This window comes from Tachyglossus aculeatus, chromosome 2, assembly GCF_015852505.1.
Source record: "Tachyglossus aculeatus isolate mTacAcu1 chromosome 2, mTacAcu1.pri, whole genome shotgun sequence".
Classification (NCBI taxonomy): domain Eukaryota; kingdom Metazoa; phylum Chordata; class Mammalia; order Monotremata; family Tachyglossidae; genus Tachyglossus; species Tachyglossus aculeatus.
Window position 1 is genome coordinate 14967560 of NC_052067.1, and position 27201 is coordinate 14994760.

Consider the following 27201-nt stretch of genomic DNA (forward strand, 5'->3'; position numbering starts at 1 on the left):
ATGAAATATCAATATCAATATTTAAATATCGATAAATATCGACCTGGGATAGGCCACCAGGTCACCATCATCACATCAATTTTCTTAAATGCGCTCTTGCCAGTTTGGGTTGCTTTCTTGTGAACTTTAGGAGATCATCACAGGCCAGTTATCCAGGACGGAGAGTAGGTGAAATGGCAGGAAAAGGGAATATCGAAGAATAGAAAGGGCCACTGACACCTAGTCACATTCCATCAGAAATGCAACATTAAATCGTGTGTATAGGAATAAAAAAGAATGTAATTTAAATGGAGTTAACTTTATTTTGAGAAACAGGAGACTTATATAATATGGTCATTTTCCCCCATACATATGGCCACTTATAAGGACTGTAAACTAAAAACTTGCTTAACCATTATCCCAATAACCAAATGAGTTTCTATGAACAGCAAATTATATAACTAATTGCTATATTCAATAAATACAGGTTGTCCTTCACTGATTAAGGAAACATTTAAACTGAGTACAAAAGAACCCCCCCACAAAAACCACACTTTCAGCAAATTTGCACAGTTAAATAGGTATATTTCAAATGTAATATGCTGTGAAGGATTCCACGAGCTTTTTTTTCTATGACACAAATCTAATTTTTAGGGATCACAGTTCTTCAAAAGAAATGATCAAAAAACAATTTTCTTCTACAGCTTCATTTCTACATTTAACTACATGACTGCCCACCCACCCTCTCCTGTTGAAACTACTAAAACTTGTCATTTTGGAGGCGTTTTAAAGATGTGACTTTTTATTCTCCCAAAGAAGTAGGCAAACATTTAACAAAAACATTAACAGGTTACTTGCAAATGCAGATTTCTATTATAGTATGTGTATGATATACACAAAACACAAACTTTAAAAAAACCTTCCTCAGACTAGGAGTTAATTTTTTTTTTTAAGAAATAAAACAAATTTAGAAAATGTATTAACGCTGGGATTTCCATTTAGATTTGCTCAAGATGTGTAAATACACAAAACTACAATTACACTTTTAAGAGAATAAAAGGGATTGAAAACAGCTATTTATTGACTCAAAAGGAGTAGACTCTAAATTAACCAGCATTCTTTAAAAGGTTTTCTTTTAGAGGGATGATGAAGATTAGACGGTAGGGAAAATCCAGAAGATCCTTAAAAATCCAAGTTCTCAACTCATCAATAACGCCCTGGAAGGGGGGAGAGAAAAAAAAGACTAGTTGAAATCCTACTCTTGCTTTACACTTTACAAAATTTATCCTCATAACCTGAAAACAAACTCTAAATTTTAAACCATATTATTGTTATGGAATATAGAGACAGCATTCCGCCCCATAGAAAAATGTAAAGGTAGAACACGGTAGGAGTAATGAATCTTACATACTTGGGCTGTAGGAACGAGATCTTGACCGTGATCTATATCGACTATAATAAGGTGAAGGTGATCTTCTCCTGTAAAGAAATTATTAAAGATCCTTACTTATTTACAAAGACTTTATTAAAATCACCGCACCTCCAAAGAGGCCTTTCCAGATTAAGCCCTCATTTCCCTTACCCCCAGCTCCCTTCTGTCCCCCTTGACCCTGTATTTGTACCCTTCATTTACCCCACAATCAACCCCTTAGCACTTAAGTTACACTGTACTTTACTCGTGATTTCACATTTAAATGAACCATTAATGAGGGAAAGTTCTACGTTAACAAGGTATGAAGACTGGTAATAGTTTGAAAGTTAAAATCAGGAGGACACAACTCTGTTATATTCTACTCTCCCAAGCGCTTACTACAGTGCTCCACACACAGTAAGCGCTCAAGATCTACAAAGTTGATACAAAATGAACAAAATTACATAAACTTTACCCTTCCCTTGACCATTTTACCTTACTAATAGATTTAAAAGTCCACCACTGAAACCCATGACAAGGTTACACACTGTCCACATGGAGTAATAGCAGCCATATCAAATGTCTTATGGATATTAGGAAAGCAATTATAATCCTTGGAAAGTCTCTTTTACCTTAACCCTGTTTTTCTTAAGGATGAAATGAGTATATCAACCTACTTCACGGCAGCTTACGGAGTTTTGAAAAGTGTCAAGTGCTATGTACATGCTTAAGTTATTAACACCACTGGATATCATAATAAACTTTTAAGTTGTCTCCTCTTGCCTCACATTCTCTCTGCTTTTAAGAGAAATTTTTCACGAGGTCACAGATCTCTCCAGAAAGGGGACAGGGAAATCGTAAGTTTTACTAACTTTGACATATAATCACTTTAGCCTTGATTATGCGATTCACTCTGACAGAGGATCAATTCTCAAAAATTTCCCTGTCCCAACAAGTGTTCCCACTTTGTTCACTGGAAAGCTGGACGTAAACGTGAGGTTGATGAACAGTCGCACTTTAAAGCCATCAAATTTGGGTTTAGCTTCAAATTTACGTATAAGCGACTACTTCAAAAACGTATCAAAACTGTTACCTGTACCGGTAATCATATTCTTCGTATCTGTCATATCCTCTGTCGTATCCTCTATCGTAGTACGAATCACGGCGTCGACCACCACCTCCACCGCCACCTCCGCCGCCGCCACCTCCTCCGCCTCCACTACTTGAATAAAGAAATCAAAGAAAACGTTTTAAATTCTGTCAATCTCTACCTTCCCAATTTATCCGTGAACACTGGAAACCTGGGATGGAGACTGTTACTATTACAACTATACCAACATACCCCAAACCCAGACTTCCTCCTACTCCTTCCGATTACTCTATTTATTTATTTATTTTACTTGTACATATGTATCCTATTTATTTTATTTTGTTGGTATGTTTGGTTTTGTTCTCTGTCTCCCCCTTTTAGACTGTGAGCCCACTGTTGGGTAGGGACTGTCTCTATGTGTTGCCAATTTGTACTTCCCAAGCGCTTAGTACAGTGCTCTGCACATAGTAAGCGCTCAATAAATACGATTGATGATGATGATGATGATGATGAGAATTGATGACTTATAATAGTTGCCCCGGGCCCTACTGATCTAATTAGAAACCACAGCGGGGAGCTGAGAAGATGCAGGCAAGCACTACTTGCTCTGGAGTTTTACACAGCTTTCAGAGCTTAAACCCATCCACTGAAAAAGAGGGTACTCTTACACCACCTCACCTTGTGTTAGTCTCAATCGACACTGTAAGCTGCTCTGAATGACGAAGAAAGTACATTTCTCCACCTAGACACCCTTTCACGAAGAGCCTGTTTAAATTTAACGTGCCTGAGCACCAGTAAAATCCTTCTTCTTCCCCCCAAATTTCCCAATTCAGTCGGAAGACGGGAGGAGAAAAACCATCAAGGAGCAGATGAAGCTTTCCCCACTAGACTTCAGGTCACTTACCCAATTGTACATTTTATTCGGAATATTGCCAAGAGTTCACTTCAATTAAAACATCTTTCCAACACTTCAGTGGCATTTAGGCAGTCTAATCTGCCCTGCCGGTAAAATAGTTGTCACTATTCAAACTAAATGAATTGCTTTCTATGGTGTTGAAATAAAACCTATATTCCAAATTGTGCTTCTACATAAAGACGGTTAGTTAGATTTTAGAGCTTACTCCCACAAGAGGTTAGTTGTAGCCTATGAAATGTCAAATTTCTTACTGGGTAGGTCTGCCCATGTAGATGCCTGGGGTAGGTGTATGGGCTCTCTTGGTGATAGAATAATCAACCCGGATCCTTCTGCCATCCAGTTCCATCCCATTCGCCCTTTCCATTGCCTGCAGAAAAGAAAGCATTGGCAAACACAAAAAGCCAGACATCAGCCACTTCAACCAAATACGCTTTTAATATATTAAAGAAAAGGATCACCCGCCAACTTCTTCCCATCTTCCAACTTTTCAAGCACCGGAGGCAGGGCATTTTTGGCAACAAGGGTGCTGCGTGGCACTGTGCGGAGCGGCACGTTTTTCCCCAGACTTCTTGACTTACTCAGTAGAGAAAGCAACCAGTCCATCAATCAGCTTCTCAGAAAAACTACTTTCTAGTTCATGGGCTGTCCCTGGAGATGAGCACTGGGGCCAGAAGTAGCGCTTAACAAATGCCATCATTATTATCATTATTATTAAGTACTCTCAGAGTACATTCCCTTTAGGTTGCAAAATGGTTGGGTTACGGCAAATCGGCAGCCATTTCATGATTCTTCTGCCTCCTGCCATCTTGCCTCCAAGTTACTCACCAAAAGTAACGAGTAAAATGGTGGTCTTAGACTACATGGATATCTGGTTAGCACACTTTCTCCCCCCAAATCGCGGTTTGCGGCACCAGATCACCAATGAGGCTGCAGCTGACCAGCTTCTACAATGCCTGAATTCAGCAAGCTGATCAACCTCAACAGTTGGCCACCCATTACATCTTCTGAACCTCCGATTACATCATCAACCGGCCATCAAACGACACCAACAGGATACAGAGTGATACGTGACCTCTGGAAACAGCCAACCTGTTGTATCCTGAACTGTCAATCAATCAATCGTATTTATTGAGCGCTTACTGTGTGCAGAGCACTGTACTAAGCGCTTGGGAAGTACAAGTTGGCAACATAGAGAGGCAGTCCCTACCCAACAGTGGGCTCACAGTCTAAAAGGGGGAGACAGAGAATAAAACCAAACATACTAACAAAATAAAATAAATAGAATAGATATGTACAAGTAAAATAGAGTAATAAATATGTACAAACATATATACAGTCAATAATAATATACATCAGAGAGGCAAACGGCATGATTTTTGGCCTCTACCTTTTGGTCCATTTTGTATTTGTGTGCCTTGCTTAGTGTTATAATGCTAAAAGTTTTTCTTCCTGAGTAAATAGGCTTACCAGCAAGATGAGCATCCTAGACATGACAAAAGGCAAATCAGCCTGTCACACCAATAGCTTACTCTTTCAAAAGGGCATCCGTGTTTTTGACCAGGTGACGCTTTGTTGCGGATGTGAAAACATGTCTCACATTTGGACAAGCTAAACAAGGATCACCACCACAAACAAGATCTGTTCACGAGCAAGGCCTTCCACGCCACTAAAACATTGCTAGCTATAAGTCAGTAAACTGGGGTCAACGTGCGGACTTCACAAAAAGGACACAACCAAAAGAACAGTGCTGTGCACATGGTAAGCGCTTAATAAATGCCATGAAAAAGAAAATTATTTGTCTTTGACCCAATAATCTACAGCTAAACTAACACTGCCACCTAGTGAATTCAGTGCACAACGAAACTGCGAAAGCCAATATTTCAATAATCGCTTTAAAATACATTAGCTCTGTTCCTTCTAAAACCTTACTCTTACATGAACTCCAAAGCAACATTAGCAAACATAGTCAAATCCGTAAAACCGCAACTCTATGCCTTCACAGTTCTATCATTTTAAAAGACCCAAGAAAGAAGACTATATAATTGCACCAGAAATAAATCTGGTAGAGAGCTGTTCGCTATTGTCAGCAAGTGAGCCTGGCTATTGGTCCAGCAGACAGAGTACTGCTCTGGTTAACAGGAAAATCAATCAATGGTTTCGAACTGAGAGCTTACTATAAAATAATAATAATAATAATAATAACAATAATAATAATAGCATTTATTAAGCACTTACTATGTGCAAAGCGCTGTTCTAAGCGCTGGGGAGAATACAAGGTGATCAGGTTGTCCCATGTGGGGCTCACAGTCTTAATCCACATTTTACAGATGAGGGAACTGAGGCCCAGAGAAGTTAAGTGACTTGCTCAAAGTCACACAGTTGAGCCACGCCGCTTCTCCTATGTGCTTACTATGTGCAGAACACTCTACTAAGCGCTTGGCAGAGTACTAGAACTGTAGACTAAAAGCTCTAGGACTGTAAGTTCTCCCTGGACACAAAGCTTCTTCATTAAATCTTCGTCATGCTCGTTGTGGGCAGGGAATGTGTTTTTTTTATTGTTGTATCGTATATTGTACTCTACCAAGAACACACAGTAAGTGTTCGATAAATATAACTGACTGATTGGTCCTGGCTAACAAGGGCCCAGATAGCCCAAGCATGTGCCCTTTACCACGGGTTGCACCCCTCCCACTTACTCGCTTCCTACACTCCGTGCCCCGGGGACCACAGGGTGAGTGGTAATAATAGTAACGATGGTATTTCTTAAGCCTTTACTATGTGCCAAAGCACCGTTCTAAGCACTGGGGTAGATAAAAGGTAATCAGGTTGTCCCACAAGGGGCTCACAGTCTTAATCCCCATTTTACAGATGAGGTAATTGAGGCCCAGAGAAGTTAAGTGACTTGCCTGAAGCCACACAGCTGACAAGTGGTGGAGCTGGAATTAGAACCTCTGACTCTCAAGCCTGGGCTCTTTCCATTAAGTCACACTGCCACTAGTGAGACAGTTTATTCTTCTGCAGAGCCTCTTAATCCTCAGGTTGTGGCTGTAAACTTGCTGTGGGTAGGGTACCCATCTACCAACCCTGCTGAGCTGCACTCTCCCAAGCGTTTAGTATAGTGCTCTGCACACCGTAAGCATTCAAAAGTACCACTGATGATCATCGTTCCTGGGGAGAGACTCTGACATCGTACTATTTGCCAATAGATTTCCCTGCCCCGACACACACACAAAAATAAAATGTCTTTTCTGGGGAACAGCCGTCAGTACTTGGTAAGAAAATTTCAATACATTTGTTTTCCCAAATTCTAATTACTCAGTTCGTCAGCAACAAGAGAGTCAGCAGACATAAATGCATACTAAGTTACAATCCTGAAAAACACCTCACCTGAAACAAAAATTACACAGGCAAATCAGTCAACTCTAGATTATCCATAAGATTAACAAAAACAAGGTTTTTAGGTTCTCATCTACCGTTTCCTTCTGACCGAACTTTGATCTGTGTCCTTTGGCCACATGAGATTCCCCCATCCTCAACCCCATAGCACTTATGTACCTATCTATAAATTATATGTTTTATTTCGATTAACATCTGTCTCCCACTCTAGACTGTAAACTCGTTATGGGCAGGGAACCTGTCTACCAATCCTGTCCTAGTCTCCCACACACTTAGTCCAGGCTCTACACGCAAGCGCTCAATAAATACCACTGACGATGATGATGTGTAGCAGTGTCTGCTATCCACAGCAGTGGTTCCCTTCAAATCCTCCGATCCAAGGTGACCCGATATGCACAATCTAGATTTGACATTTTAAAAAAGGGACCTGATCGCTTACTATATATGTAGTTTTACAAGATAGGAAGATACCGTCAAAGACTGTCTGGGATCTCTCTGGCTTAAGTGGGCATTAGAGGAGATGGGCGCAACCCTAGCCCACTGTTGGGTAGGGACTGTCTCTGTATGTTGCCAACTTGTACTTCCCAAGCGCTTAGTACAGTGCTCTGCACACAGTAAGTGCTCAATAAATACAATTGATGATAATATTAGCCACGTCCTTCCTCTGCTTCCCTTAATCGCACTGCCCATCTGACCTGTGGGCTCCTTCCTCCGGCACTATTCTTAGCACTTTACCTCCAACTAGCGTGGCAAAGCCAGGTGTGTATTGGCCCCGGCTGGATGGTGCCTGGTTCGCTTGCACTGGGCTCACACAGAAAAAGCAGCTGAATCACCATCATCCTAGCCACAAACTTCACAATACCTTCATGGCACTAGAATTTCTATGAATTTTTTCCTTCAGAGTTTTGAGTTTTTAAAAAAAGTCAACTTTCGGCTTTAAAGTTTAGACATCCAACTACTCAAAAAACCTAAGCTTTCTCAAAAACGAAGCTTTCTTCAATGACTTTGAGGCAAAACTTTCTCGATGGCACCTGCTTCAACATGAGTATGTTTCCTTGCAGCACGATAAAAACCCGCACCATGGAGGAACGGGGTGTGCTTCACACAGCAATCCCTGACAAATCCAGATCTGTTCACGGTGCCTTAGAAGAGCCGAATTCCAACCTCTTCTAGCCTGTGAGCCCGCTGTTGGGTAGGGACCTTCTCTATATGTTGCAAACTTGTACTTCCCAAGCGCTTAGCACAGTGCTCTGCAAACAGTAAGCGCTCAATAAATACCACTGAATGAATGAATGAACCTCGATTTCAAATTACTTAGTCCTGGATAGGACCGGTATCGCCTTTCCACAGGACTACCTCTCGGTAGCAAATAGTTTAATTACTAACTTCACCAATATAATATAGGGTACTTCCTAAAATATTGACTCTCTTTTTAAAACGTCAAACAATTAATCTAGTGAAGTTGTTAAAGGAAAGACCTACAAAGCTACCCAGATCAGCCCTATTTCCTTTTCCAACGGCGTCAGGTGGCCAGTCCCTCCACAAAGAGGACTTCTGTATTATAGTAATTCCTTTCTTGATGCTGCCACCGAGGCGAAGGAAAGAAACGGAATCCACTCCCACAGTCGAAGTGAAAACAAAAAAGAGCAGGTCTTCACACCATTTCAAACATTTAGAATATCGGAATGCTTTGATGCCTTGAATTAGGGGAATTACAGTTTATCCTGGTATTTATTCAAGCCACCTGGGCGTGTTGAATTACTGCTCCCTGTGGGTTTTTTTTTAAATTGGGAGTGTTTATGCAATCAATGGATTGCACTTACTGAGTGGTTACATGCAAGGCATTGGGCTAAGCACTTTACCTTCTTATAAGGGACTTGTTCTTTCTTTGGTTTCCAATAACTGAATATGTTTGTCCATTTCTCACAATGTTTTATAAATCTGTGGGTAGGGAAAATGTGTCTTGCTACTGTTTACTCAAGTTCGTATCTGAATGCCTGTAAAAATCCACAGTACTACTACTAGCAGTCATCATCATCATCATCATCAATCGTATTTATTGAGTGCTTACTATGTGCAGAGCACTGTACTAAGCACTTGGGAAGTACAACATCAACAAAACAAAACTGTGTAAATTCCTCGTGGACAGGGAATATGCCACTTCTTCGTTCTGTTCTTTTAAGCATCTAGTAGAGGATGCGGCACCAAATGGGCGCTCAGTAAATGCTACTATCATGGAGAAGTCAGGGTCTTGTTAATTACAAAAGCTTACCTCTTTTGAATCATCTATTCTCTCAAAATAAACAAACGCAAATCCCCTTGATCGTCCAGTTCGCTGATCGTAAACCACATTGACACCACTCAAGGGTCCGTATCGAGAAAATACTTCACGCAGGTCTCTTTCTGTGGTGTACAAACTGAGGCCAAATACACCAAGACACGTGTTCGGATCAGGATTAGCCTAGTAAAATAAAGATGCACAATTCAGAATACAGGAAAAGCGGAGCTTGGCCGCGTGCTGCTCTCCGGTGTTAAAGTAACAACTGGCATTCCAGCTATCCCCCAATTTGAGTGGCGCCTTGATCGAAGGTCTGTGGAAAGCATCTACCCAACAAGAAAAGCAGGATAGCCTGGGAGTAAGAGGAACTGGATTCTTATCCCAGTTCTGTCAAATCACTGCTGTGTGACTTGGGGTAACTTCTCTGTGCCTCCGTTTCCTAAGATGCAAAAAGGGGATTTAATACCTGTTCTTCCTCCTACTTAGACTCGGTCCCGTTTGGGACAGGAACTGTGTCCCACCTGATTAACCCCAGCACTTAGAACAGTGCTTGACATCTAAGTGCTTAACAAATATAATCACGATAATAGTTTTCAATGTTCAGAATATGCTTGAAGTAGTAGGGCTGATTAAGCTACAGCTCCTGGAGTTCTAGCAGCTGCCTTTAGTACCTAGTTAGGCAGGCAGATGAGCTGGCAATCTTCCCTGTAACAGCTCGTGGGGCTGGACTGCTGCAACTGTAGCCACACCAAATGCTTCAACTTAATTTAATGCAGGGCTTAACTCACATCCACCACTCTGCAAGTATGTCTCAAATGATCTATGCAGAGCTAATTAACTAGAATTTTTGACTAAGAGGACGTTTCAATCCCCCAGCAAGCTACCAGAAGCTTTTTATATTAAAAGCTACCTTGTTGTTACACCCAGACTTACGTGTCAAGCCCTGTCCGAAGTGCTGAGTAGATAAAATCAGATCAGATAAAATCCCTTTCCCACCCAGGGCTCACACTCTAAGGAGGAGAGAAAATAGGTATTTAGCCCCCATTTTACAGATGAGTTAAGTGAATTCTCCAGGGTCACACAGCAGGCAACTGGTGGAGCAGGAATTAGAACCCAGGACTTCTGAATCCCAGCCTTTTGCTCTTTCCATTAGGCCACTGTGGCTCTCATAAATCTATTAGTTAATAATAATAATGATGGCATTTGTTTAGCGCTTACCATGTGCGAAGCACTGTTCTAAGCGCTGGGAGGGAATGCAAGGTGATCAGGTTGTCCCAGTCTTAATCCCCATTTTACAGATGAGGTAACTGGCTCAGAGAAGTTAAGTGACTTGCCCAAGGTCACACAGCAGACATGTGGCGGAGTTGGGATTAGAACTCAAGCCGGGGCTCTTGCCGCTGAGCCACGCCGCTTCTCATAGTTCAAAACGCTATCCTTATAATACTTAAGGGCATTTGGAAAAACAGTATTTTAAAAGCTTCAGATTTTTGAGAATTCTATTACGGGCAGACATAAGGGCAAAGGAGAATTTAAAAATGGAAGGGAACAGCCAGAGAGAAGGGAGAACAGGCAAATGAAATGATATCAGGTTTACCTAACGGTCCCTTACTAATCACCAGTATTTAAGAAGGAAAAGTTTGAGAAAATCTGCTCAATAGTGCCAAAGTCCTTAAGGAATGGCCAGAGGAGTAAAGATCGCTTTTGGAGAAAGAATAGAAGCACTGCACCAAAGCCTCTACAATGCACCTAAACCCTACATTCCCCCACCCCCTGGCACGGGCAATCAAAAATGGTTAGTTGAGCTGTTGTAGAGGCTGGGGAATGACTGGGATTCATGATGGATTCCCAAAGAAAAAGGCAGTATAAGTCTAGTAGAAAGAGCAGAACTAGATTCTATCCCAGCTCTGACAAGGGGTCCAGTGCAGGACCGTAGGCACGTCACTTAATTTATCAATTTCTCTGGGTTTGCTTCCTTACCTGAAAAATTACAGTTTGGCATTGATTTAGCACTTACTATGTGCTAAGCACTGGGACAGGAGATCTATCCCAGCCTACCCCACAATCTATCTTATTCCTGCTTTGCAGGTAAACTGAGGCCCCAGCAGGTTGAGTGACTTGCCCAAGACCATTCAACAGGCTCTTTCCAGTCTTTCCAAGGGTGGAAAAGCAAGGCCTGTTCACTGCCTCACTTCTCAGGTTGTGAACCCTGAATGGGACAGGACAGATTAGGATGTTACCTACCCCAGTGCATAGTAGTGATTCTCATTCTAGTCAGCATTTAAATACACTGTTACTACAATTACGCTTCCAGAGTTACATTGCTGCATCCTAGCAATGGGTGGCCATCTCAAAGACCTCAAGGGCCCACCGCTTCAGAAACAGAGATTGCACTACCTACCCCAGGAAGCACAAACCTGGCTTCAGGTCTCCCTCCACCTCAAAGTGCCCCAACCACCCTAGAAGATGTTAGAGAGATCAGGGCCCCAAATCGGAAAATGCGGGTAGAAATGCCTTTGCAGATCACTCTGGCATTTGTACCACAGACTCCTGATGCCTAGTGAATGGTCAGGTCTCTTATTATGCAAGGCTTTATTCTTGAAGAATCTTGCCTTAAGGAAAATCCATCCTAGTTCACACCGTGACCAATGCTGCAAACACATTTCTTCCAACGTTGCAGTGTGCCCTATCCAGATGGCTGAATGTTGTCAGAAAGAATTTCCCTAGTTCAGCAATTATTCAAACACAAAGTGAAAATACATGTTGCGGGAGAAAACGACTGTAATGGATCCTGTCTCCCGCCCGCGCAGCATACAGCCTATACGCACGATTTGGATTATGTTTAATAGCTCCTTTGAACATACTCTGCTGCCTGTATGCCTTCTTCGGTTAGACATTGGAGAGTGACTGCGGCTCCTTCGGCGACGGTACTCTGGTGTGTAAGACCTGCTTCGAGATCTCCTCCTATGAGAATGGGAGTGGGATCTAGATCGAGTGTATCGCCTGTGAGAGTGCCTCCGGGACCTTGATCTTCAACACAGGAAAGAAACAAAACCAAACAACACAAGAGCGGAACCATTACTGATGATACAATCCAGAAGAAACTGATTTTTTAAAAAGTTATGTGGCTACAAGGAGTAAACTGCCAGTTTTGAGGCATTCTAAATTATCCTTGGACTGCATTATGAAGACTGATATGGCAACAGGAGTGCTTGAAAAAGTTAAGACACTGGCTAATACCGTTAATTATTTTCAACTTCATTTATGGAAATGGGTATTGATGAAAAAGTGTGCTATAGTCAAAGAATCAAGAATTAGGCCAAACACCGCCAATTTATACCCCAATGCCACTTAATGCACCCAAGAAAACTTCTGGGGATCCTGGACCTTCTCCAGCTATTTCTCTCTTTTTTTTTTCCCCTCTCCTCCCCCCCTTCCCCAATTTCCTTTTTTCACTTTAACCAGCAAATGACACCCATAGGCAAAACTTAAGTGCCTGGCACACAAGAGGCTGCTGACCTGCTTGAGAAGAAAAAAAAAACCCTAAATGTTCACAATAATTACCTTTTATAAATACACTTAGATCAAGTTCTTCCAACATATACTTAAATTTTTGAAGAACAGGGAAACAGACTGAATAGTTTTATAGGAAAAATGATTTGAGATTAGAGCAGCAGGGTGGTCTAGTGGATAGATCATGGACGTGGGAGCCAGAAGGACCTGGGTTCTAATCCCAGCTCCACCACTTGTCTGCTGTGTGACCTCGGGCAAGTCACTTCACTTCTCTGTGCCTCAGCTACCTCATCTGTAAAGTGGGGATGAAGACTGTGAGCCCCACGTGGGACAGGGACTGTGCCCAACCCAATTTGCTTGGATCCACCCCAGCGCTTAGAACAGTGCCTGGCACACACTAAGCACTTAACACATGCCACAATTATTATTACTATTATAATTTGGGCAGCAGAATGAAGTAAGGATTGGAGTGGGGAGAGACAAGAGGCAGGGTGGTCAGCAAAGGAGGTTGATGCACTAATTAAGGTGGGATAGGATTAATGCTTGGATTAACACAGTTAGAGTCTGCATAGACAGAGGGTGGATTCTAGAGTATTGTGAAGACAGAACCAACAGAATTTGGTGAGACTGAATATGTGGGCTGAATGAGAGAGATGAGTCAAGGATAATGACAACGTTACAGGCTTATGAGACAGGGAAAGTGGTGATGTTGTCTACAGTGATGGGAAAATCAGGGTTTGGGTGGGAGGATGAGGAGTTCTGTTTTGGACACGTTATGATTGAGGTGTCAGGATAGCCACAAAAAATGATTCCTTTAAATTTTCCATTTGGTCGACAAACATCACGAATCCTACCCACTTTTGCTCCCTTTGGCTCTACTATACTTGTTCTATTATTTTTACAATGAACCCAATTCCCAGTGACTAAAATGATCCTCATAATAAATGAGATGGCTTTGTGAGGAACGTTAACTATTTTGGCTCACTAGGGGATCAGTAAGTACTAACTTGTTAAATCCACTCCTGAAGATGTGGTTCCGCTTTTTTTTTATACCAGTTGAACTTCATAAGAAACTGCAAATTATGAATAGTTTATTTGTAAAGAAGCAACTGATCAATTCATTACCACAGAGAACCACCGAGAGAAATTGGTGGGCCAAAATATACTATTTTCAAGCAGTTTTTTTCTAAAATGGTACGGGTTAATCACCTACTATGTACCAAGCACTGTTTTAAGCACTGGCATAGATACAAACTCATCTGGTTGGCCATAGTCCATGTCCCACACGGGGCTCACAGTTTTAATCCCCATTTTACAGAGGAGGTAACAGGCACAGAAAAGTCACACAGCAGACCCAGGACTAGAACCCAGGTCCTCCGATTCCCAGGCCTGGACTCTTTCCACCAGAGCATGCTGCTTCCTTGGTGGTAGTTGTTAGAAAAGCAGCTTAGAGCCTAAACTACTCAGTAAGGTTGGGGAAAGAGATATACTTCCTCTGGCGCTCTTGTTGCTGCTGCCTGTGGAAATTCATCACTGGGTGTATATGTGTGTTTAGAACGTCTGCTTTCTTCCACCAATTCTTGGTGGAGAAACCCTATTCGCTAACACTAGAACATGGAAAGCACGGGAAGTGCCTATCACACAGTCACGCGCTTAACAAATAACATTAAAAACAACCCAAACTGGTTGTACCGAATTCTATCACACCTCGTAGTACAGTGCTCTGCACACAAGCGCCCAGGAAAATCCCACTGAATGAGTAGCTGGAATCCAGGTTCCAGACTGATGGGAGTCAAAGCTGCAGCTCTTGCCACTTTCCAACTGAGGGACCGCACGCAGAACAGTCCCCAGAAACTTGGAAATCTCCAGAGTATTGGCAGCAGCACTGGCCCTGTCAACACAGAGCAGCAGGACCTCAACTGTGGAAAGTGAAAGATGGGACCTCAATGTGTCTTCCTCCTCCTCTTGCTTCCCTGAGGCAGCTAACTGTTCTGCAGATAACATGCTGCCCTCAAGCTGAAATGCCTAATAGTGGCTTGTAAGACACCCTAATTTATTATCATGGAGGCACTGGGAAAATTTGACTCATTTTTATATTAGCAAACTGACTTATCACCCTCAACTTAAAAGCGGGAAAAGTACTTGCTCTTCTCAAGAGCCCCTTGTCCTACTATTCCAACTTCAATATTACTTTTAGCCTTAAAAGTTATATTGGTACGTTTACCCCACTAGCTCTGGGCACCTTTTTTTAACACCTTTATATATTTCCCTCCTTTGCCATGAATCAAGAAAAATTTTTTTTAAGCATATGATACAGAAAGGGCCTTCAATTCTAGTGCAACTGTAAAAGATTGAAGTGAAAGCTTTTAACAAGTGAAATGCCATATATTTTTTATTTTATTTTATTTTCCAGGTATCAACTCCATGCTTAGTTAAGTAGCTGCTTCTGGATCATTCTGCTTTTGAGATTACCTGTTCTTAATCTTTTCAAGAGCTGAACAGAGCTGAACATAATAAAATGCCTCAAGGATTGTACAGAATTTGTCTGTGACCTTATGATTCCCACCCCATCACTCTCCCAAGAGCTCCTATAACCCTATCAATGAGCCACACAGCTCCTCTAAAAGCCAATAAAAACAAGTTGCTCTGTCAGTCTCCCAGGAGCTTGTCTATTTCGCTGCCCACCCCTTGCCTACTCCTGCCTCTGGCCTGGAATGCCCTCCCTCTTCATGTCCGATACATGTTCTCCCCCCTTAAGAGCCCTTCTCCTCCAGGAGGCCTTCCCTGACTAAGCCCTCATTTCCTCCCTTCTGCACTGCCTTTGCCCTTGGATCTGCACCCTTGATTCACTCCTCCCCCAACCCCACATATGTACCTACCTGTAATTTATATTAATGCCCATCTCCCCCTCCCAACTGTATGCTCATTGTGGGCAGGGAACGGGTCTACTATCCCAAGTGCTTAGTACAGTGCTCTGCACACAGTAAGTGCCCAACAAATACAGTTGATTAACTGATTAAAGGACTAGAATGCAAAGCAGGAAGAGGACCTATGAGCTGGATGAAATCAACTCCCTCCACAATTTGTTGGTGCCATCCTCAAATAGCTCTTCGTTACTCTGAGGCTCTAAGCTGTGACTCCCCATGGAATCATTTTGAGACGCCCTGTCAGACCCATGGCCTGTCTCTAAAGGGAAGTTCTAATGTAAGACATTTTGTTCAAACAACACAAAGTAAATATTTCCTAGGACCATTTCCTTTTGCTGCCGGCGTCAATCTAGCTTTGCCATTAATTAATTAATTAGCCCTAAAAAACAGGATCCATGAACAAGACTTTTAATTATATTTCAAGGTCTTTATCTGAACGGCAGATATACTCTTAAGCAAAGGATTGGGACAATTTGCTACATAAAATCCAGGACAAGTTAAAGTAGGCTAGAGATGTGAAAGACCAGAGAGTGGGAGGAGCACTAATCCTTGGAGAAGAAATAGATTTTTTTTCTACTCTTCCCCTAATCGTGCTGGTTTTTTGGTTTTTTGGTGTTGTAGCCCTTAATACCACTAGGCTCAAACAAGTCACATTACTACTAGTACTTCAAAATGGGAAACAAACACCAATCAAATGGCCTTCAGCCACCTCTCAACTGACGGGAAGAAGACGACCAGCTTTGCTCAAACCCAATGATCCAGAGTTCCCCTTGGGAAAGCCAAAATTCTGACCCTCCTGAGTCATCCTGGCCCTCTAACGCAACCAAGTAATTGCTCTAAAGTCCCAATGGACTCTCTCTCACGCTCTCTAGGGTTAGGAGGACATCACAGTAAATTCCTCAACCAGTCTGAATTCAACTGGGACTGAATTTGTGGCGGGCTGTCAGCTCATTAATTTACTCACCTTGTGACCAAATAATTTCATAACAGGAACAAACCAAGAGTAAATAATCTTAAAATGACCTTCTCAGATAGATAAATCATAAAAAAAAAATGCTCTAAAGGCACTTGCAGAGTAACTTAAGAGGTTGGCATACTCACAACTTTTCCACATCCACGTCGAGCATACATACCTGGATTTTGATCTTGATCTGGAGTGAGACTCAGAATGTTTGGAAGCCCTTGATGGACTACGAGATCCTGACCTGCTCTCCGATTTTACCCGAGCAGGACTTCCGGCTGGAGATTTTGACTGAGAGCGAGACTCCTAACAAAGAAGATAGTATTACAAATGGCACTGGTCATATAGGTGCCTAACACCTAACATTTACAGTAATTATATTACATTGATTGCTCCTGAAAAACAAATGGTTAGGTAACACCCTCCAGAAAAATATTTCAGCTCATTAACCCATTGTTAATATTGCATACTGTCCTCAAATAGTTCCCTACGTGAACCAGATCACCAATTCTCTATTAACTAAGTAATCATGCAAATTCATCTACAACTTGATCATACAGACACTGGAACATAAACCATACATTTACTTAACCTAGGACCCATTCATTCTTCCAGATTCTTTTAATTCTACTTCACTCTTGCTTTCTACTTTTCTTCATTCTTCATTGAGTTTTTCATTTTTCATACTTCGTTTTTCTTCCCCAATTCAAACATTTCATAATAGCCTTAAAAATATTCAAGGGCTTCTATCTGACCAATCTTCTGTTCAATTTTTTCCCCCATTCAATTTTAATTTTCTGATCTTTAATACTTTTCATTAGCCTTCTTTTATCTTGATTTATCTTCCACATTCTTGGAAAAAACTCTTCAATTTCTTCACGAACATTAACCTTAATGGAAAAAGAACATTTAGTATATTTAAGCACGTGGGGATTAATAAAACTCTGCTGGAGTTCAGAATTTTTATCTACCAATTGGAAAAGCCAGCAGGTAAGGTGCAAATAACTATTTTATTAAAAAAACAAAAAACAATTTTATAATCTTTAAAATTGTTTAAGGATCTAGATTTTAACAAGATAACTTCGGGAGTCCCCTAAAAGCTTTTACCGTTTTTTTTTTGTTTTTTTTTTTTTACAAAGTCACCCTCCTCCCCTTTCATACGTCAATCTAAGTTTTCAGAAACTCTAAAAAGTTGTAACATTTCAATTCTAAAACCTAATTAGAATAGAAATGATAGTGAATATAATTTTTCTCTTAAAGTGTTTGATTTCCACTACTTGAATGAGTACCCTCGTAACCTTAAAATAAGTTCTCACTAATCAGGTTAAGAGAGCAGAGTAGTGGTTAAAGCAAACATCCTGGTCAGAAGTATTTGTAAATACAGCAACTATCTAAACCCACACATCCTCATTACATGCATATAGGTATCAGAAAGTCCAAATAATTTCTAATAAACACTGTCTAGCTCTTAAATTCTTTCCCCCAAATTACCCTAACCATAAATACATAAAACACTCATACGCACGCTCACTCTACAATTTAATATGGCCAGGGAGAAATTCAACATAGTTTTATCTAACCAGAATTTTAAAAAGGGACGTGAAGGGGACTCATTCTTATTTTTCACTAAAAACCTTGTCTAAGTAGTAGTAACTTATGTAAATACAGCACAACTTTATTTAACCAGATACCTGGTGCAGCCACATAAGCTAAAATAATGCATTACTTACACTGCTTTGGCTCATTTTGTTATTGTAAATTATTTGCTGCCAGCAGCAAACAACTGGTCTATCACAACATATAAAGTCCACTATTTAATTGTATCAGGACAAATTTAAAAATAACTCTCTAGACTATCCAATTTCATATACTATATCTAGCTCACCCAATCAAGCTGGACAGATAGGACTGTGCTGTCGATTTTTACTGTACATTTCTAAATATTAGAGTATTAAAATAGTCAAGGGGCTTCTCAATTGCTTCCCTCTCCCCAAGTCTCTTAAATTGTTTCTACCCTTATTTGCCTATCCCTATTTTCTGCAAACTAAGTTATCAATTAATTTTTTTGCACACTTCCGGCTCTGATTTTTTCCAGCATGTTATATGACTGCCCTTTGTAGCCTGCTAGAATTAAAATGCTTATAGGAAAATGCCCAAATTAAAGGAAGAGGCTTAATTCTCCTACTTATTTGAAGCAAACGGTCACATTTCCTCAAGATGAAGGTGGATTTAAAAAAAACCTCAAGAACTGTCTGTCCTTCAAACTATGGTTGTATGACAGAGAGCACTCTAGTTTAGCAAACAATATGACCTGTTTACTAGAGGCTGATAATTCACCTTTCACATAGAAACCCTATCAATAAAACACTGCCTATCAGTGAAGACACATCCTCCCTCTCTCCTTCTCTTGTATTCATCTCATTTTATTTTTACTTTGTAGTCTTAGAAGATGGGTTCATCTGAAAATGGCTTTGAATTAGCATATTTTCCAATGTCTCCACCTTTAAAACTGCAGAAAATGCATGGATGTAATAAAATTCCTCACAAGTTCAATGGTAACACTACAATCGGGTTCTGCAACCTCAGATTTGACAGGAACATCTCCCATCTGCAAGTTTTACTACTACCATATTTATCTAGGTGAAGAAAATAATACAAACAAATCTCGGCTATCATTCAAGCTTCTTCTTATAAATCTCCCAATGTCTGCGATATGTTCTGTTCTAGTTCCACTGATGTTTGACACAGTTATTGCAATTAATGCAATTGTTTAATCAGAAACCACTTTAGTGGTGCAGTTATATAGCATCATCAGCTTTCCAAAACCTGAACATATTAGCAATTGGAACTTGCGCAGACCCTTGAGGGGAAAAAAATCCAATGGCTAATAAATGAAATATAGAAACAGATCTGTCCTTCATGCTTGAAGGGGCTGCTCATGGTGAGATTAATGACTTGATACATCTAGGTGCATTCTCCCCACCCCATTTTTTTTTTAAGCAGAAGGCCCATATATGTAAATCAATGGCACTGCATCCATTTGATGTGCTGCTGCACAAAACTTCCAGCATACTCCCTAGTAGGTACAAACTGCCAACTGTCTCATTAATTCCCCAGATTCTAGGATGCTTTAGCAAACTTGCTTGGACCAAGCAATGACTAATACTCCTAATGCCACATGGATATCTGGGGACATTAAAACTAAGTCAGATATTATTTTTTTTTTTTGGGTGATGGTTCCACCGTAGTGTGATGAATTCCACTTCATGACACTGGGCACAGTGTCCCACTTTACTGGTACTCCCTGCCTGACCTGCAACCACAAAAGTCCCACCTTCCCTGGGGATAGAAGACTTGTCTGTTGGAAAGACAAGGCAAAGCTTAGAAATCAACCTGGCATGCCATATCCGGTGTGCTGAGTCAGGAAATTAAGTAAAATTTGCCATGCTGTCAGTAAACCCTTGCATGACGTCTCACCCCTGCAGATGTCTCCTGGGCTGTTGGGACTATATTCCCAGAGATTCTACAGCATCCACCAGAAATGGACCTACACCTACATTTGTTCAGGTTCACTTCTGATGTGGTTTGGCACTTGGATGTCAGAGTTAGTACTAGCTCATGTGGAACCTGAGCAGAGTAGAGCAATAACTTCACTGCAGCCTCAGCCTGAGGTTTAATGAAGCTACAGTTCTTCTCAACCCATGAGTTGCTACTTATAGTTGCTTTTGCAACCCAAATATTTGAGGTCTTCCGTAATACAAGCCAACTTCCCCCCTGTTTCAAGAATCTCCCCAGGGAATCCCCTTGTATTATGCTCAAAGATCTGTCCTTGTGCCCTGAGAAGAGGAAATGAGAGTTCAGGTGAAAGCAAACGGTGCTAAAACAATCAGTGGAGAAAAATACTTTATTCTTCATTGGTGTTTCTGGGGTCAGGTCAATTATTTTCCCTGCTCTACATTCTCATTCTTGAAGCTCAAATCTAAATGCAGACATTCTGGTTAACTTTCCACTATTAAATTTGAAGGGGACAGGGAGAGTAGCACAGATAGAAACATAAGTGATACCCAAAAACTTAATTTTACTGAGTTTTTAGTCTACCCAAACAGAAATAACCAAACTGACGAATTTTACCTCTTTTCCTTCCCTTTTTCTCCCTTATGGAAAAGGAGAATGAACAGTGAAAAGGCCAAAAGGCTTGCAGCAGGGGGAAAGAGAAACTAGAAGCCCTCAAATCAGACTTGATAAGCACTCTCTAAACAACAGAGACTTAACTGTACTTTCTTTTAGAAAGGAAGTTGGCTACGTATGAGATTTCTAAGTTTATTTCTAAGGTGCATTTGAGTCTCTGAGACCTGAATAGCTCAAAATGGAGCTATTAGATATTTTAAAAAGGGGATAAAGGGCTGTTATCCTGCAAAACCTCCCAACTCTCAGCTTCAAAGCTCTCCGTCACCTTGCCCCTTCCTACCTCACCTCTCTTCTCTCCTTTTACAGCCCAATCCGCACCCTCTGCTCCTCTGCCCCACTAACCTTAGTACAGTGCTCTGCACATAGTAAGCGATCAATAAATACAATTGAATGAATACACCAGACATCACTCTTTCCGTATTTCTTTGGTCGAAAAGCGTTAGAGCAGAGCACGGCCATGTTTCCACATAACCACGCCTATCGAAGAAGGCAGTTTAAGGAAGGCATGTGGAGTAAAGATACAAAATGTGTAGGCTAAGTCATGCTGCAGGGCCAGCTGAGGTCAATAGGATGGCACACCAAGCAGGATGACCTTATGTGCAACCCCTCTGACATATGTCAGGGATTGCCAATCCCTTAGTTTTAAGAATTTTATGTAGAAAATATATCTTCAGGTTCTTAAGCCAAAGCTCAACTCGGCATTTCAAGCACATATGAAAACTTGCAAATCTTAGGGTAGTTTGTTATACCAATCGGCTGGATTTCTTTCAATAGGTTTTTTTAAGTGAAGTAGAAAATATAACTTCACTCTGAATGAGAAAGTCTGTACAGATACTGCTCTCCGCAAACACAAAGTTTTTGCATTTATCTCAATCCTGGAAACACTATTACTTGGTTTACCCACAAACACTCATTACCCTAAAACTACAGCTCTAAATTATCATGCATTTTCCTCAATTTTCTGTTACTCAGAGGAAATTTACAAATCACATTCCTTTCCCAAAATGCTAAGAATCAAATTAGATATAAAGATAAGGCATAGTCGACATACTATTTCTATAACGTGGACTGTGGCTTTAGACTATCAGTGGTTAAGGCATTTGTTAAAATATTTGGGTACTAAAGACCCAAAGCACCTATGAAGAGATGGCTGCTCTAAGAAAATATTAGCTCAATGCCAGCTTCCTGGTTTCCTTCCAATCCTTCATCTGTAATTATGATACCGAGTGATTCATATCTACCATCCATTACTCCAAACTCTCAAGTTTCTTTATAGAAGCCTCTGATTCTGCAAGGTTTTATAATTGATCTATAAACAATTCAGTGCCAAAACATATGAAAAACAAACATTAAGAAAAAACAGAAAGTCTTGCAAAAGGTTTAATTATATAAGCACTGAATAAAATTAAATATTTGGTCTGGGAGGCATTTCTTCTAGAAATACAAGTGAGGTGGAAAAATGCTTGTTTTGAGCCCATTAAGAACTCACGCAGAAGATGAGGTGCCAACACCTAAGAGCACTTTACCTAATCTAAAATTTGATAGGATCTTACCTTCAGTAATTTATAAATTAAATCCTGGGACAAGAATTTAGCCATTACATCTCAGATGGCATGGGGGAAGAGTTATATTTTTTTAAAAAATAAAACACTAATCATCATTCAAAATTGTTTTTTTTTTTGAGAAATGAAAAACAAAGCCACTTCTTTTTACAAGAGATTAAGGGAGAGGGGAGAAAGGAGGGATGATTTCAGATTTTCCTAAATCTGTCCACTAGTAAAAGGATGGAAAAGGTCAAAACACCCAAAAGGTCATTACATTAACCTCACTACATCAATTTAGTTTTTGGCCCCTGATGAATTGATTATTAAACCAGAGAGAATTTTGAAATACCTAAGACTGTCCATCCATCCAGAATTTTAATTGGAAATCACTTTTAGTAAACAGATAATCTTTACAGCAGGATGCTGTCCAAGTTTTTCAGTGGTTTGAGAAAGTACGATGGTCATAAAATTAATCCTAATTTTACCAAATTTGTGCTCCTAGAATTCCTTTACTGTTACATTTACAAGACAACGACAAAAAGTGACTATAGGGTAATATAGTATCCTATAAAATAATTAAATTCAACTGCTCGCCTTTCACTTAAGAGCCGGAAACTGGTCAAACGATCTACTCTTTCAGCCTATTGTACGGGGATCGAAGATTCCCAACGTTCCCTAAACACTGTCCGTTCCAAAAACGTTGAATTCAGTTAGGAGTCCGAATTTCCCTGATTTTACCGTGGATCCAGGGCACACAATATTAAAAATGGTCTCAAAACAGTCCTTCCAAGCAAAGTAACATTAAAAGAAGTGGTTTTAATGTTTCTAATGTATGGCCAGGGGACAGTTTTTTTCATTATTCTTTTGGTACTGAAAAGGGGCAACGTTACCATCCCTCCCTCCGGAATTCGATAGCTCCAGAGGTACAACGCGAATTTTTATCTTAAATTTAGGACCCCACATTTCCCTCTCGGCATCATTTATTCTAAATTCTGATCAAACGATAGCCTGCAAAAAATCTTTCGGGGGCTATTACGCGGTAGCAGTCCCCGGTTTTCCACTAGAATCAAAGCCGTTTTTCCTTGGGTTTTTCAAAAATGTTTTCGGAAAAACTGAGCTTTGGGTTTTGGGGGTTTTTTGTAACGTTTTCTAATGAGTTCGGAAAAACTGAGCTTTGAACTGATTTGACCCGCGTTTTTAGTTGGGGTTGGACAAAAGGTAAGCCTCTTCCTTAGAGAAAAAAAAAAAAACAAAAACAAAACCCTGAGACGGAAGGCTAATCTGTGCAGATAAGGAGATAGGAAGGAGAGAGAGAGAGCGCCCCAAAACAGAGAAGCAGCGTGGCTCAGTGGAAAGAGCTGGGGAGTCAGAGGTTATGGGTTCAAATCCCGACTCCGCCAATTGTCAGCTGTGTGACTTTGGGCGAGTCACTTCGCCTCTCTGGGCCTCAATTCCCTCATCTGTAAAATGGGGATTAAGACTGTGAGCCCCCGGTGGGACAACTTGATCACCTTGTAACCTCCCCAGCGCTTAGAACAGTGCTTCGCACATAGTAAGCGCTTAATAAATGCCGTGATTACTACGATTAACTTCTCTGGGCCTCAGTTACCTCATCTGTAAAATGGGGATTAAGACTGTGAGCCCCACGGGGGACAACCTGATCACCTTGTATCCTCCCCAGCGCTTAGAACAGTGTTTTGCACGTAATAAGCGCTTAACAAATGCCAATATATATAAAAAAAGATGTGCCTGAAAACAGAGGTGTAGGGCCGCAGGCCTACCTGCCTCGCTAGCCACTGGACCACCCCGCCTCGGGCCTGGGATCGTCCCCCTGGCTCCGCCAATTGTCAGCTGTGTGACTTTGGGCAAGTTACTTAACTTCTCTGTGCCTCACTTCTCTCATCTGTAAAACGGGGATGAAAACCGTGAGCCCCCCATGGGGCAACCTGATCACCTTGTAACCTCCCGAGCGCTTAGAACAGTGCTTTGCACATAGTAAGCGCTTAATAAATGCCATCATTATTATATGCCCGGGGTGGGCCGGGCCCCCGCCATGTTCTGCTGCCGACGCCGGCTGCGAGATGGAGGGTCGGCGGGGCCCGGCAGCGTCGCTTTAAAGGAAAGCGCCCGGGCTTGGGAGTCGGAGGCCGTGGGTTCGAATCCCGCCTCTGCCACTCGCCTGCCGCGTGGCCTTGGGCAAGCCACTTCACTTCTCTGGGCCTCATCTGGAAACCGGGGAGGAAAACTGTGAGCCCCCACCCCCCGGACTATCATCAAATTACCTCGTAATAATAATGACGGCATTTGTTAAGCGCTTACTATGTGCAAAGCACTGTTCTACGCGCTGCTGGGGGGGATACAGGGTGATCAGGTTGCCCCACGGGGGGCTCACGGTCTTCATCCCCATTTTGCAGATGAGGGCCCAGAGAAGTGACTTGCCCAAGGGTCGCCCGGCTGACAACTGGTGAGGCCGGGATTTGAACCCATGACCTCCGACTCTTCAAGACTGTGAGCCCATTGTTGGGTAGAGACCTTCTCTCTATGCTGCCAACTTGTACTTCCCAAGCGCTTAGTACAGTGCTCCGCACACAGTAAGCGCTCAATAAATACGACTGAATGAATGACTCCCAAGCCGGGGCTCTTTCCATTAGGGCCACGCTGCGGTGCTCGGCACATGTTGCCAACTTGTACTTCCCAAGCGCTTAGTACAGTGCTTTGCACATACTAAGCGCTTAATAAGATGCTTCTCTGTACAGAGAAGCAGCACGGCTCAGTGGAAAGAGCCCGGGCTTTGGAGTCAGTGGTCATGGGTTCAAATCCCGGCTCCGCCAATTGTCAGTTGTGTGACTTCGGGCAAGTCACTTACCTTCTCTATACCTCAGTTACCTCATCTGTAAAATGGGGATTAAGACTGTGAGCCCCCCCGCGGGACAACCTGGTCACCTTGTAACCTCCCCAGCGCCTAGAACGGTGCTTTGCATATAGTAAGCGCTTAATAAACGCCTTCATCATTATTATGATTACAGTGCTCCGCACACAGTAAGCGCTCCGTAAACACGATTGAATGAGTGAATTCCTTCAATCGTATTTATTGAGCGCTTACTGTGTGCGGAGCACTGTACTAAGCGCTTGGGAAGTCCAAGTCGGCCACATCTAGAGACGGTCCCTACCCAACAGTGGGCTCACAGTCTAGAAGGGGGAATTCATCCATTCATCCAATCGTATTTATTGAGCGCTTACTGTGTGCGGAGCACTATACTAAGCGCTTGGGAAGTACAATTTGGCAACATAGAGAGACGGTCCCTACCCAACATTGGGCTCACAGTCTAGAAGGGGGAATTCATTCATTCATCCAATCGTATTTACTGAGCGCTTACTGTGTGCGGGGCACTGTACTAAGCGCTTGGGAAGTCCAAGTCGGCAACATCTAGAGACGGCCCCTACCCAACAGTGGAGTGGGCTCACAGTCTAGAAGGGGGAATTCATTCATTCATTCATTCAATCGTATTCATTGAGCGCTTACTGTGTGCGGAGCACTGTACTAAGCGTTTGGGAAGTACAATTTGGCTACATCTAGAGACGGTCCCTACCCAACGGTGGGCTCACAGTCTAAAAGGGGGAATTCATTCATTCATCCAATCGTATTTATTGAGCGCTTACTGTGTGCGGGGCACTGTACTAAGCGCTTGGGAAGTACAATTTGGCAACATAGAGAGACGGTCCCTACCCAACAGTGGGCTTACAGTCTACAAGGGGGAATTCATTCATTCATCCAATCGTATTTATTGAGCGCTTACTGTGTGCGGGGCACTGTACTAAGCGCTTGGGAAGTACAAGTTGGCAACATATAGAGACGATCCCTACCAACAGTGGGCTCACAGTCTACAAGGGGGAATTCATTCAATCGTATTTACTGAGCGCTGTGTGCGGGGCACTGTACTAAGCGCTTGGGAAGTACAATTTGGCAACATAGAGAGACGGTCCCTGAATGAACATAGTGCTTTGTGAGCCCACTGGTGGGTAGGGACCGCCTCTCCATCCCCCTCATCTTACCTCCTTCCCCACAGCACCTGTATTTATGTTCGTACATATTTATTACCCTATTTATTTATTTATTTTACTTGTACCTATCTATTCTATTTATTTTATTTTGTTAGTATGTTTGGTTTTGTTCTCTATCTCCCCCTTCTAAACTGTGAGCCTGCTGTTGGGTAGGGACTGTCTCTACATGTTGCCAACTTGGACTTCCCAAGCGCTTAGTCCAGTGCTCTGCACACGGTAAGCGCTCAATAAATACGACTGATTGATGGCCAACTTGGAGCGCTTAGCACAGCGCTCCGCACACAGTAAATGCGATTGATTGATTGACGATTAGACTTATAGTTATTGTTGTGGGGCTCCTCGGAGGGCGCGGGCCCGGCCTGCCTCTCCCGCGCACAGGGCGCCCGGGGATGAGGCAGTGCTCTGCACGCAGGAGGCGCTCAATAAGTACGACTCAATGAATGAATGAATGAATGAAAGAGAGAGAGGGAGAGGGAGGGAGAGCCCCGGGGGCCATCTTGGGGAGGTGAGGGGGGGACGGACCCCCGCCGCCGCCGCCGCCGCCGCCGCCTTGTACTCACTCTGCCCTCGAAGTTGTTCTCCTCGACATCGCTCATGTCGGCCCGGCTCCTCCGACTCCTAAAACAAGAGGCAAATGTGGGGGCGGGGGGGAGGGAAGACACGGGAGGGAGATGGGCGAGAACGGCCGCTCCGGGAAAATGGCGGCGGCGGCGCCTCAGCTCCCCTTCTGCTCGCCTCAGGACGCGGGGAGGAGGAGGAGGACGACGACGACGACGGCGACGGCGCGGTGACGTCACCGGGGGACGTCCCGCCGACGTCGATGGCCACGCCCCCCGAGCGCGTCGTCGCGCGTGGCCAGAAGCGGGAGCCCCTCGGCCACGCCCTTCCCGCGCGTGCGCGTGCGCGTCGAGCAGGCCCCGCCCACCCCGCCGAGCTCCC

At 42.5% G+C, this 27201-nt stretch overlaps 1 protein-coding gene across 2 annotated transcripts; it reads right to left on the minus strand.

Annotated features, from left to right (window-relative positions):
- Positions 1-282: 282 nt before the first annotated feature.
- On the minus strand, positions 283-26996 carry TRA2A (transformer 2 alpha homolog). Of its 2 annotated transcripts, none has more exons than XM_038760507.1 (8): positions 26823-26996; positions 16641-16774; positions 11932-12097; positions 9065-9253; positions 3648-3763; positions 2490-2612; positions 1391-1458; positions 283-1196 (listed from the first exon to the last, which is right to left on the minus strand). In XM_038760507.1, exons 1-8 carry the CDS (start codon positions 26856-26858, stop codon positions 1186-1188), a joined length of 843 nt encoding a protein of 280 aa, XP_038616435.1. In that variant the 5' UTR covers positions 26859-26996; the 3' UTR covers positions 283-1185. The 2 variants fall into 2 exon arrangements, with proteins under 2 accessions (XP_038616435.1, XP_038616425.1); XM_038760497.1 differs by having other exon boundaries at positions 2484-2612.
- Between the last annotated feature and the right edge of the window lie 205 nt (positions 26997-27201).

Excerpts from the sequence above, each read along its gene's own strand:
- TRA2A (XM_038760497.1), bottom strand. The coding sequence starts at position 26,858 with ATGAGCGATGTCGAGGAGAACAACTTCGAGGGCAGA. Across the intron at positions 12,098-16,640 it reads AGATCAAGATCAAAATCCAG|ATCAAGGTCCCGGAGGCACT; the intron begins GTATGTATGCTC and ends CCTGTGTTGAAG. Across the intron at positions 1,459-2,483 it reads GAATATGATTACCGGTACAG|GAGAAGATCACCTTCACCTT; the intron begins GTAACAGTTTTG and ends ATTTCTTTACAG.